This window comes from Ornithorhynchus anatinus, chromosome 2 (assembly GCF_004115215.2).
Source record: "Ornithorhynchus anatinus isolate Pmale09 chromosome 2, mOrnAna1.pri.v4, whole genome shotgun sequence".
NCBI lineage: Eukaryota > Metazoa > Chordata > Mammalia > Monotremata > Ornithorhynchidae > Ornithorhynchus > Ornithorhynchus anatinus.
The window spans coordinates 18,585,581-18,598,484 of record NC_041729.1 but is presented as its reverse complement, the minus strand read 5'-3'; the positions used below and the strand labels follow the sequence as shown (position 1 = coordinate 18,598,484).

At 41.3% G+C, this 12,904-nt stretch overlaps 1 protein-coding gene across 1 annotated transcript in view; it reads right to left on the bottom strand.

Annotated features, from left to right (window-relative positions):
- ANAPC5 (anaphase promoting complex subunit 5) overlaps positions 1-12,904 on the bottom strand; it is a 33,127-nt gene that overhangs the window by 12,150 nt on the left and 8,073 nt on the right. Inside the window, exons 5-10 of the mRNA XM_029058799.1 lie at positions 7,638-7,704; positions 5,123-5,224; positions 3,675-3,865; positions 1,495-1,576; positions 747-836; positions 49-230 (exon numbers count right to left, since the gene is read on the bottom strand). Coding sequence (XP_028914632.1) covers positions 49-230; positions 747-836; positions 1,495-1,576; positions 3,675-3,865; positions 5,123-5,224; positions 7,638-7,704 — 714 coding nt within the window. The remainder of the gene's footprint in view (positions 1-48; positions 231-746; positions 837-1,494; positions 1,577-3,674; positions 3,866-5,122; positions 5,225-7,637; positions 7,705-12,904) is intronic.

Sequence of the window (12,904 nt, the reverse complement as noted above, 5' to 3'; positions counted from 1 at the left end):
CAAGCCTGGGCTTTTTCCACTGAGCCACACTGCTTCAAGAAAACCTACCTGCGCCCATAGAGTCTCCAGATTGCTGTCTTCTGTGCGATGCTAATATCGATTAGCTCTGACAGGCTGTGTTTCCAGTGCAAGAGGTCTGAGTCCTTTAAGGCATCCATTAACTTGTTCGCAGTCTTCCCAGCAAAAGCTCTTTGCTGAACTAAAGATTGTATTCCTAAGGATGCTAAATACTGGGGAAATGAACACATAAAACAGATTAGAGGATCATTTTCAATACAAGAGATGTAGCACTTTAATCACTCAATCGTATTTACTAAGTGCTTACTATGTGCAGAGGACTGTACTACGCACTTGGGAGAGTACTATATAATGGAGTCAGTGGTAGCCCTGATACTTGCCCACGAGCTTACATATTTGTCTAAATTTCAACCATAACCCAACTTTAGGGCTACAAAAGCATAATCCTTAAAGTTCTGCTTTAAAAACCGCAAGTGAAACTGACCTTAGCAGGATCAGAGGATAGTGACAGGGCACGGTAAGCAAAACATGGTAGTTTAATTATTTCTTCATGTCATAAGAAAATAACATGGAACTAAAATGAAACATCCAAGTTTCCATTCTAAATCTGTGGTTTGTGTGATCTAAAAGTGGGTGGAAATATATACAGAGATGCAGGGTTTTTTTAATGGAAAAACAAAAAAAAAAAGCCCCACAGGCTAGTGGGCCCTAATGAAGAAGCTTCTTACCGGTAATCCAAAATGCACAGCTTTCTTCACAGAATGTTCCAAAAGGACACAGCTATCTGATCGCTTCTGCTCCAGAATATAAAGCCAACTCTGGTAAGAGAATCATTGAAATATATCATTGCAAAGATAATGGCTAATGTTCTCCTGAAATATCATTGTGTGGCCATAAAAAAGAATTAACAGGGGACAAAATAAATCCTCTAAAATATTCTTTCAGAAACCATAAACCCAAATGAAACCTGTGTGACACATTAAAACTGTCAGATTGGAATAAATGGCTCACTGATCTTTATCAGGATACCATCTCCAATAGCAACCAGTGGTGGATAATCCAGAGGAAAGTGTAAAGCCCCTACATGGGGAAATAAGGGTCTCAGATGCTTGTTAAATGAGATTTGTGTTCTACTACTACTTTCTGATTATGGGTCTTGGAGGACAAAGTTAGAGCACAGAATGACTATTTTATCTAGCTTTTAGGCTTGCTGGCATACTTTTCTGTTCATATTTGAGGGGCCAATGCTAACTGGAGTTGTTAAAGGTTCACCTCTGGTTCCACAGGCAAGGTTAAATATGTAGTTCAAGAAGTCACGAAGGTGGAGTAGGGGTCCAAAATGAAGACCAGTCGATGCCATCTTCCTGCCAATACAGTTTACCCATTAATTACCCCTCCCGCTTGAAACACCCCAGCAGGTAAGAAGGGCAAAATGAGGGAGGAGAAAATACTCCTGGCATAGCTAGGCTGCCTTACCAAGCAGTGTTGGAGACACACATGATCATTCGATTCCTGAGCGATCCTAATTGCTTCCTGCAGGGCAAGCTCTGCCTGTTGACTAATGACAAACTGAATGTTAATTTCCCATTAACACCAACAAACACATAACAAACACTCACATGTTATTTTTCATAGCCTTGTCTTCTGGTGCCATGTCCTACAGGAGACTCTCCCCACCACCCAACCCCAGTTGGGTTACAGTGGTGACATGTTTGAGGGGAGATTTCCTCTCCCCAGACAGGGAAAGACAGCTTTTATTCAAGATTTGGTCTTCGTGGTAGTACTGAGACCACCAATTCAGAAAACTGGCTAAAGTTCTTTTTTTAAAAAAAAAAAAAGTTCCAGGGAAAACTTTTAACAAGGGTATGCCACACACTGGCAAGAGTCCTGCATGTCTTGTCTTAACCAATCCGAACTAGATCGGGGCTGAGTGGCTCCTATGTTACAACTAATTGAATAAAAGACCAGATACATTTATCTGTCTAGCAGCAAGCTTAGAGAAACAGAGCACATAGCTGGATCTCAAAATGTAACCAGAGGGAAGGATTTAGGTCACCCAAGCAGATAGTGAATACATCAATTAACGGAACTTGGTACAGTTTGTGTTTCTCTGTGCTATGGGAACTAAGAAAATTGAAACATCACTGTTGACGGGTGGATCCTTGAGCTACCATGGGGCTCTTCCTCACTGCTTAGAGAACACACCAGGGAATTTGTTATGTTGCAATGTGGCCAGCCAAATGTGATGGCTTAAGAGAACAGGCCATTTGCGTTCTTGGCAATACTCTGGCAGAAAGCTCCAAGGACTCAAACAGTAATAAAGGTTCTCTCACGATCTCTTCATCTCCAATTAGCTGAGCCTAGCAAATCAGTTCGTAAACCCTAGGCCAGAGAGAAATTAGGCTGGACAGAAAAGAAATTAGTCATTTGCTGGAAAGGTGGGGCGGGCGGGGAGAAGGGGAGGTGAGAGAAAAGAGGGAAGGAAAATGAGCATATTCTCAAAAAGAAAAACTATGAACTACAACACTAAATCTTGACTTCTTAAATCACTTATATTCACTGCCATACAAAATCTCCCCAGAAAGGGCTATGGAAAATTCTGCCTAACAGATACGGATACAAACTTAGGTGAAAAGCTGCATTAGCATTTTCAAGCTTTTTTTCAGAAGCCATTTTAATCTTAGAGCATCAAGGTGTTCTCTGGTAAAATATTAAGGATTAGGGGGAGAATAAAATGATCTCATTGGACCCCAACATAAACTAGGCTGGATAGGAAACCCAAGCATCAGGCTAGGTTCAGATCTCTGGGCCCCCTTCAGTCACTATCATTTTGGTCAGAGAAAGATCAGGGGAGGAGGAAGCACAGCAACTGAGATGCTGACAAACTAAAAGAAAGCAGTGTCCTAAGTGAAAGTGCTCCAGGGATGTGAGGAATTAACAGACCTCCATCGAGTCTGCCTTGACACTCAGACACCAGTTCACTGCATGAATCAGACTGTAAGATCCTTGAGGGGAGGGAACATGTCTTATAATAATAATTATTAGAAAGATTATATTAGTCAAGCAAAAAATACCATATTTGCTTCCTATATGTCAAGTAGTACTGGTTTAAGCGCTGGGGTAGATACAAGTTAATTGGATTGGATTAAGTCCCTGTCCCACACGGGGCTCCCAGTTTAAGTGGCAGGGAGAATAGGTATTTCATTCCCACTTTATAGATAAGGAAATAGTCATAGTATTGTTAAATGATTTGCCTAAGGTCACACAGCAGGCAAATGCCAGATTAGAACCCAGGTCCTCTGACTCCTAAATCCAAGCCTTTCCCCTGGGCCATTCTGCTTCTGCTCTAACTATACTGTATTCTCCCAAGTGCTTTATTACAGTGCTCAGCACACAGCAGGCCCTTGGTAAATACTACCAATGGATTTAATCGGGTAGTTTAAAAAAAAAAAAAAGGAAAAGAAAAACCACATGCACTGATACTGTAATTCTAAAAAGACCCACGGGGGGGACAGACTAGCCAGGCTGAGGGCTCCAGTTTCCTTCCAAATGCAGAGCCTCCCAGTTAGACACTTCTTTTGGAGGAGCTAATGGAGGGGAACGAATAGCAATTTGATTTCCTCAATTCTCCCAGCAGTCAAGATGTCTGAACTTACTAGTGGCCAAATCGGCAGTGTAAGGCTGCTAAATTCAGGGCTGCATATCTCAAACTCCGCCCATAGCCTTCATCTCCATTGCTTTTACTCTCAGCTCCAGTGAGAATCAATCGGTCGAAATAGTGAAGGAGGCTGTGAGTTGAACTAAAAACGTCTTGCACCCGAAGGCTATTTAAGTAGCTTAAATAATGCTGAAACAAAAAATAAAGGTTCAGTGTAAACAAATGCAATCATCAGCAAGACCACCAGCTCCTTGTGGGCAAGGAATGTTTCTGTTGTATTGTACAATCCCAAGTGTTTAATGCAGTGCTTTGCACACTGTAAGTGCTCAATAATGCTGAATGAATATAAGCTCCTTGTGGGTAGAGAATCTGTCACTCAGGACTCTGTGCTTTCCAAGCATCAAGTCTAGTACAGTGCACTGTATTCATTTAATCATATTTATTGAGCGCTTACTGTGTGCAGAGCACTGTCTTAAGTGCTTGGAAAGTACAGTTCAGCAACAAATAGAGATAATCCCTACCCAACCATGTATGTGCTCAGTAAATGCTGCTGTTACTATTACCAATACATCCTAAAACTGCATTTTTGTATCTTTCTAAAATTGGGCTTTGAGTTTGATTCAGATCATGTTTGGAGGATGCCTTTACCTCTGAATACCAATCTCTAGATATACCTTACTGCTCTAAGATTCTCATATTCAGTCCTGAATTTTCCCCTCACGTGGAAAAAGATGTATAGCAATGGTCATGTTCAGCCCAGAACCCAAGCAGGGATCTCCAAGAATCCCCCATGAAGCTGGATGAAATTTCACACTGAAATATACTCCATGCCGAAGAAATTCAGTCAGAGTAGAATGCCGACTACCCAAGCTACTTGGGGCAGGTAATTCTTTTGGAAATTGAAAGATGGCAAGGATTGTAGGTGGAGGCAAATCTCGGGCCAACCTCCCAATCTGCTCCATTGACAGGCTCAAAGAGCTATCCAGCTAAATAATTTCAGAGTCCTCTCTTTCCTCTCAACTCCCAGCACACTCCTGTGTCAGAATCCCTGTGTTCTGACTCTCTCTCTCTCTCAAAACACCCACTGTTTTAAAGTGGCTTTTCCAGGTTTTGGAAACCATTCAAAATAGTTCTGAGATGCCAAACGATGAAAGTTTTCAGGATAATCAGCATTAAGGGAAATTGGCCTGCAAATAGATTAAAAAGTATCTTCCAATCCATTAAAATTTTGGCCTGAAAACTTTTATTCCTACATTCTTCTTTCCACTAGTGTCACAATGATGAGGCTTCTGATGCCAAGAGCTAAAGAAATACAGACCTAGTAACTAGTTTTTGAGCACATCTTTACTAGTCAACATTATGATTTAATTTCACCCTGGTCCTTTGGGCCAGTACAAGGCTAGTATAATTTAAACTGTCTTCATTATGTTTTTGGAAAATACTTACCGCCTCAGCAAAATCAGGATTAAATTTCAACAAGTTGTTCAGTTCTTTCTGTAACGATGCTGGAGTGAGAGCTCTAGTTTCATCATTCTTTAATAAAGAAGCCTGAAATGAAAATGACAGCTTAGGATCAAGAAATGACCAAGGAAAAATGCCAAAAAGGCAAATAAATTTTGTTTTTTGTGGATAGAGGGGACCAGTTTAGGCTTCTCCAGTCCAACAGGAGTATTTACTGAACACTGTTGCTTATTCTAGTGTACTGTACTCTCCCAAGCACTTATTACTCAATGAATATGGCTGATTAATTGGAGGGGTGGAGTTAGAATAGAAGCATATTTCATGGTCCCCAACCTCAAGAAACTTACATTCTTATGGAAACCCTTGACAGGCAGCTCAGGAAAACCTTAATACAAAACAACCAGCTGAGAACCATGAAACATTCATGGGATTTAATAAAAATAATAATAATGGGATTTGTTAAGCACTTACTATGTGCCAGGCAGTATACTAAGCACTGGGGTGGACACAAGCAAATCAGGTTGGACATAACCCCTGTCCCACATGGGGCTCACAGTCTTAATCCCCATTTTACAGGTGAGGGAACTGAGACACCGAGAAGTGAAGTGACTTGCCTAACAGACGAGTGGCAGAACAGGGATTAGAACCCATGACCTTCCGACTCCCAAGCCCGTGCTCTATCCACTACGCTATTCAGCTCCCCCCTCTTCAATCAGTCAGTCAATCATATTTATTGAGCATTTATAGAGTGCGAGCTCTGTATTAAGCACTTGGGAGAGTACAGTGTAACATGAGTTGGTAGACATGTTCCCTGCTTAGAAGGAGCTTACAGTCTAGAGGGGGACCTTACAGTCTAGAGTATCTTCCTATCTCCCCTAATTTCCCCCCAACTGGGCCACCACTACTTTTCCCCCATTTCTCTCTCTCCGTCCCTCCCACTCACTCTCTCCTCTCATATCTCCCTCTGTTCTTCCTACTCTTCTGTTCTTCTGTTCTGTTCTTCCTACTCCATCCCAGCAGGAAGAACAGAAGAAGCAGCACAGTCTGCTGTGCCAGTTACTTCCGGTCCCCAATTCCCACCGTGCCATCCTGACCTGACTGGTTCCTGGTTCCAGTGGGAAAGACAGAAGCAGTGCAGCACACGCCGCCGCCACAAAATGTCAAATGCCGGGCAGAGCTCCAGCCGTGGCTCTAACTCTGGCTGCAACTTGCAGCCGGAGTCACAAAAACCCTGAAGCTCAGCTCTTCCACCCACAGTACCTCGTGGCTTTTATTTTACTTTTGCATTTAGCCCTTGCTTCATCAAGGCAGTCTGGCATCTATGTACCAATGTCTCCTCAATAAGATGAGCCAAACTGAAACTAAACACTTTTGGGGTGCTTAATATCAAACAAAGCAGAGGAGAAAGAACCAAACAACTCCCTTTTTCAGCAAGTGCTTCAAATTGCCAAAGGGAGCTATTTTTTTTCTTAATGGTATTTAAGTGCTTGCTATGTACCAGCCACTGTTCTAAGATAATCTGATTGACCACGGTCCCTGTCCCAGGTAGGGCTCAGTCTTAATCCCCATTTTATAGATGAGGTACCTCAGGCACAGAGAAGTGTCCAAAAAGCCTCAACTGATAAAAGAACAAGTCAACTCGGGGAAAAATAATGACCTATTTTAAGAGGGATGCCAAAAAGCCAAGGGTACTTTGCATAGAGGCCTACTCAGGCTTGCTTGGACCCCTACATGTCCTCTGCCCTTGAGTCTCTGGCTGGCAGCAGGGAGAGGCAGCTCAGCGTTCAGGTCATTCCCTGGAGTGGCTGACGGGGGCAGGAATGAGGGAGTCAAAAGAGACATGGGGGAATCATGGGATGAGGGTAACATGAACACAGAGGACAAAAGACAATAGGACGCTTCCCATCTCTCCGGTCCCATTTACATTCTAAATAGTATATAAATATCACTGATTGATCGATGAGTGCTTACTGCATGCAGAGCACTATACTAAGTGCTTGGGAAAATACAATCTGGAGTTGGGAAACATGATCCCTGCCCACAAGGATTACGACTACAAGCCTTATGGGCTCGTCCAACGTGATTATTTTGTATCTACCCCACCGAGTACAGTGCCTGGCACCTAGAAAGCACTTAAATACCATAAAAAAAAAACTAAGAAGCTAAAAGTGTACAGGAGGAGGCAGACCTTAAAATAAATGATAGATAGGGCAAATGGGAAATAGAGTATAAGTACAGTACTTAATGCTCGCTTTTCATTAATGCATGAAAAATAAGAGACTGCCTATTTCCCAGGGAATCAGTGGTTCCGGAGAAAGAAACCCAGTGCTTCCTAACACCTCAGACATAGTGTTCTGTGAAGCTTCACTCTAATGGTAAAGCTTACAGTTGTACAAAGTACTATTAGTGCGGAAGGGGAGGGAAATATTGGCACACAATTCACAGGTCCCCTTTACAGAGTAAGGAGGGGAGTCAAGGCAATACTTTGAAATTGACATACCTGCTGAGAAAGAAAATATTCTGCTTGTTTTTGGGAAAGAGGGCCACTGCATGATATCTCCTCTTCCCTAGAAAAAAAAAATTACAGAAGTATAGGTTAGAGATTTTCCTAATCTCAAAACTAGTAACTCCACAATAGCACAGCATTTGCAATCAGAAGATCTCAAAGCCCTTAAAGTCAGCTTTGTCTTACACAGAGATAATGAAAAGAAAAACACAATAACTCATGAAGTTCACAGATGAAAAATCACAGGCAGGAGTCAAAATTTCTGACTCCCAGTTCTAGCCACTAGACAGTATTTACCGGAAGTGGGCTTTGAAAATACCAAAAGATATCTTCAGGGGCTGGTGCTGTAATAATAACAATAATAATGGCATTTAAGCACTTACTACGTGCCAAGTACTGTTCTGAGCACTAAACCAAGTGTTGTCAAAATAAACTTGAAAGCCCACAGCAAAAATAATATAATTGTTTTTCTCTGAAATCACTGAAACCCTGGAATTAAAGCAAGTCCCATAAAAATCGATGCAATTATTATTATTACTATGATATTTGTTAAGCACTACCATGTGCCAAGCACTGTTCTAAGTACTGGGGTAAATACAAATTAATCAGTTTGGACTCAGTCCCTGCTCCACGTGAGGTTTACAGTCTAAGTAGGGGGAGAACAGGTACTGAATCCCCATTTTACAGTTGAGGAAACTGAGGCACAGAGAAGTGAAGTGACTTGCCCACGGTCAAACAGCAAGCAGTTGGCAGAGCTAGGATTAGAGCTCAGGTCCTCTGACTCCCAGGCCTGTGCTCTTTCATACAGTACATAGCAAAATGGCCCAAAATATTTAGTTTATTTAATTAACCAATCATGCACACTTAAGCATATCTATTATTTTTTGAGTTCTCTGACAACCAACTTTTTCTTCCATACATCTTTATCACTTTCACTGAAGCCTACACTGCTTTCTCCATCCCCTCTCCATCCCACACACCCCTAGAACACCCAGATGAATGTTAATCTCCTCAAACTTCTCAGAGTAGAGGTATGTAGCTCTCTTAGAATAAAATGACTTTGGAGATTGAACTAACTAAATTTAGAATCCCTCAGGCTTTTACAAAAAGGGACCTGGATCCAGTTCAGCAAATCCGGGTCTTTTTCAATAGTTGCTTGACATTCTAAAATCTGCACAAGAATAGTTTTTTCTTCCTAGAGAGGATCTTTGAATTTTCAATTATCTGCATGATGGCACCCCTCCATCAGAGCAGGAAATTGAAAACATACAATGCTTGCTTAAATTGGGATTTTATAGAAACCTTTTATTTTTTAGAGCTAAAAATGGGGGGGGGAGGGGGGGGAGAGAAGGTTGGCTTGTTTCCAGAGCAATGCAGTACCTAAATCCTAGCTTTTAGAAATAAGGGTCTACAATTAACAGTGAAAAGAAATATTATTGCTGTAAATTACAGGGTAGCTCAGAAGGCTCTCAAAGTCCCAGCATTTAGGCTACAACCTGTTACTAACAATCCAGCTGGTAACCTCTAAAAAGGATCATTATTACTGCCATTACCTATATTCACCGAGCACTTTGGGGGATGGTGTTGGGGAAGAGGAGAAGTAGTGGTATCTATTCTTGGTATCTATTGATATCTATTCATGGTATCTATTGGGTCAAAAGCAGTGTGACCTATTGAAAAGAGCACAGGTCTGGGAGTCAGAGGATCTGGGTTCTAATCCCAACTCTGCCACTTCTCTGCTGTGTGACCTTGGGTGGGTCACTTAAATTCTCTGTGCCTCAGTTGCTTCATCTGAAAATGGGGATTAAAACCGTGAGACCTATGTAGGACAGAAACCGTGTCCAACCTGATTATCTTAGATCTACCCCACTGGCTTAATACACTGCCTGGCACATAGTAAGTGCTTGAACAAATACCACAGAAACAAACAAAAAAAAGTGCTTCTTATATGACAAGGCACTGTGCTAAACACTGGAGTACACAGAATTAATCTACATTAGTTTGGACACAACCCTGTCCTTCACAGGAATCAGAGTAAGAGGTTGGGAGAGAAAGTATCTTACCCCATTTTACAACTGAGAAAATTGAAGCTCAGAGAGATTATGTACCTTGCTGAAGGTCACTCAGCAGGTTATAGGCAGAACTGGGGTTCTCCTGACCCCCAGTCCTATGCTTTTTCAACTAGAATATGCTGCCTATTAAAATTAAAAGAGTCATTTACTGTTTCTTTATCAACTGGATTGTTTTGCTTAGATGTCATCAAACTGCTTAGTCTGGTTACCTGAATCACCACATGATAAGTCTCAAATATGTAAAACTGCTTTATTAACGAATCACATTTAAAAAACTGGATGCTTAAGCTGCAGCAGCTTTCTTGTTTACAAAGCTTGTTTTTGCTGCTGCCCCCAAGGTTCTGAAAGAATCAGTATTTGCTGAAGAAAAGCTTGGGGTGCAAGACTACTTTATTAGGGTTACTGCATTACCATCAAAAGCTAAAAAGAGTGTGTATGTGAGTGTGTGTTTTGTTTGTTTTTGTTTTGTCTTTAAAGTCCTAAGCCCTGTAGGAAAGCTCCTGCTTTTAGACAATATCAAAACGAAGGTTTTGATTGACACCAAACAAAAAAGTCTACTGAATGCTTTTGTTCTCTCACACAAAAGAGTGCACATGTGTGTGTGATTGGTCAGTTTAGGTGACAGACTTGGAAATGTAATCCTCCTTTTTCCTGTCATTAGATCTTAGGGAAACTGATGTGAGTGTGAATAATTATTTTTACTTTAAATTGTTCTTGAAAACTTGCAGCTTCAATGTAGGCATTTGTGTACTCCCTTCACGCCAAGAACCTTAGGACCTGTGACAGTCCTTGTAACTGTATGATCAAGAACAAAGCTTAATTCCAATTGGCCCAAGCCAAGAGCCAAAAATAATCAGAGTAAAGGTCTGCCCCCAGCAAAGAGAGGAGTTAAAAGGACACAGGTCCAAAATCTCAGTTGCCAAAAAACTGAAGAAAGCACTGGGCACAAAAAGCAAAAATTACTCTTATTGAAGATTGTTTAAATTTCAGACTCATCCGCTGTACCATCCCTGTACATTTCCATAGGTTCAGGAACAGAAAGAAATTAAGGTGGGCATAAAAAAAAATAGACTGTGGAAAAGTTAATAAAAATTAAACTAAGCAACATAGAGAAGCAGCGTGACCTAGTGGAAAGAGCACAGGAAAGCGTCAGAGGTCCTGGGTTCTAATCCCAGCTCTGGCATTTGTCTGCTGTGTGACTTTGGGCAAGTCACCTAACTTCTCAGTGCACAGCACAGGTACTATACTTGTCTGAGCCACAGACTCACACATGTGTCTCTCCACTATGGCATAGGTTAGTGATGAAAATTTTATAGGTTGGATGAATTAGGTAAAATGAAGAGTACATTCAGTCAGATGAGGGATTATCTTCCATGTTTCCTTATTCCCCAGGTGGCTCATGAGCTTTATCTGCCTAAGTGGGAAAAACAAATGCAATTCCAAATAAGTCTGTAAAATTTGTTCAACTCTGGGGAAAAATAAAAGAGTTGTTATACTTTTGCTATAGCTATTCAGTTGCTCTATTTTATCTGATATTTCCATGTTCTGACGCTTTTAATGATGGACCTATCCTGGTGCATCTGTCCCCTTCCTCCTCCTGCTTTAAGATGGTGTGAGCCGTTTGTTAGTCAGGGACTCTAGCTGAATCAATGCCCATGTATTCCTCCCACCAGTTAGCACGATGCAAGCATCTCAAAAATGCTATGAATATAACCACGTACTACATCCAATTTCATCAGCAGAGTTTAAATTGTTAAAGAGTACTGTTTTCTCTCATCTCTAGCTAAGGCACTGATCTGCTACCACTGCTTAGTTTTTTGCCTCACGAGCTGCCAAACTTCCATGCCACCGGATTATCTTATATTTCTTCCAGTGCTTAGTTCAGCCCTTGGCACATAGTAAGTGCTTAAATATCACCATTATCATTATTATTACTATTATTACTACTACTACTTCTGAGGCTTCCTGCCCTTTTGGAGCCTCCATTTCTCAGCTTTTTGGCCTCTTTGAGCACCACCCCTTCCTCTGATTTCTCAGTTGAAGTTGGTCTCTCCCACAGTTCCTGCCCGGCGGCCCAGACATCGCAAAGATATTAGGACAGGGTGATGGCTGATGACAGAGTGTTAAGTGATTATTCATAATAGCCCAGCCTCATGGAAGCACCTTTCTTCTCTGGACCTAAAAAGCTTTCACATCTCTGATTTCACTTTATCCTTAACCGAACTTAGAAAGTAAGGAGTGAGAGGAAGAATATTATCCCCATTTTTCAGATGACAAAACTAAGGCCTAGAGAGGTGAAAGGATTTGCCCGATGTTGCATAATGAGTCAACAGCATTCTCTCTCTTAAACCAACTCGCAAAGATACTGGGAGTTGGGATTCTAAGAGAAGGTTGTAGTGCTGACTTTTAGAAATCTGAAGTGCTATATTTTTTTCCTCTTTTAAGTCAAAGAGGCTTTTTATCACTGCAGAATTTTTCAGTTCTCGAGTTGACTGTAAATCTGACCCAACCAGCAGAGAGAAGTATGCTCTGTCGATTTATATGGTAACACATTAGATGGAAGCTAAATTGCTTATGGCATATTGCAGGATACAAATGCTTCCATTTAGAGATAATGGGTAACTAAAATCTGCCATTCCCATTATTAAATATCACAAGTCCATGTCCCCCCGCTTGTGCTTGCAGAGAGGGAATAACCATCATCTTTTTATCTTCCTTCCCACGGTGACATTTAGTGCCCATTTCACCGAAAGGGACAGCTGAAGTTCTTGAATAAGAAATCTTCAAAATTTCATAATAGTATTACTGAATGGATTTGTTTTCTAGTTTTAATAAGATTTGTTAGTTCAAGAAAAATGGTCCCTTTGAAGGGCTTCTGCTTTTAGAGATTTGTTTTTTGTTTTTTTTTTAAAGTGAGAGGCAGCATGGCCTAGCATAAAGAGCATAGGCCTGGGTGTCAGAGGACCTGGGTTCTGATCCCAGCTCTGCTGCCTGTCTGCTGTGTGACCTTGGGCAAGTCACTTCACTACTTGGTGCCTCAGTTTCCTCATCTAAAAAATGGGGATTCAATACCTGTTCTCCCTCCTACTTAGACTGTTAATCGCAGTCTGATTATCTTGTATCTACCCCAGGGCTCGGTATACACTAAGTGCTTAACACTATCATCATCATTATTATTATTATTATTTG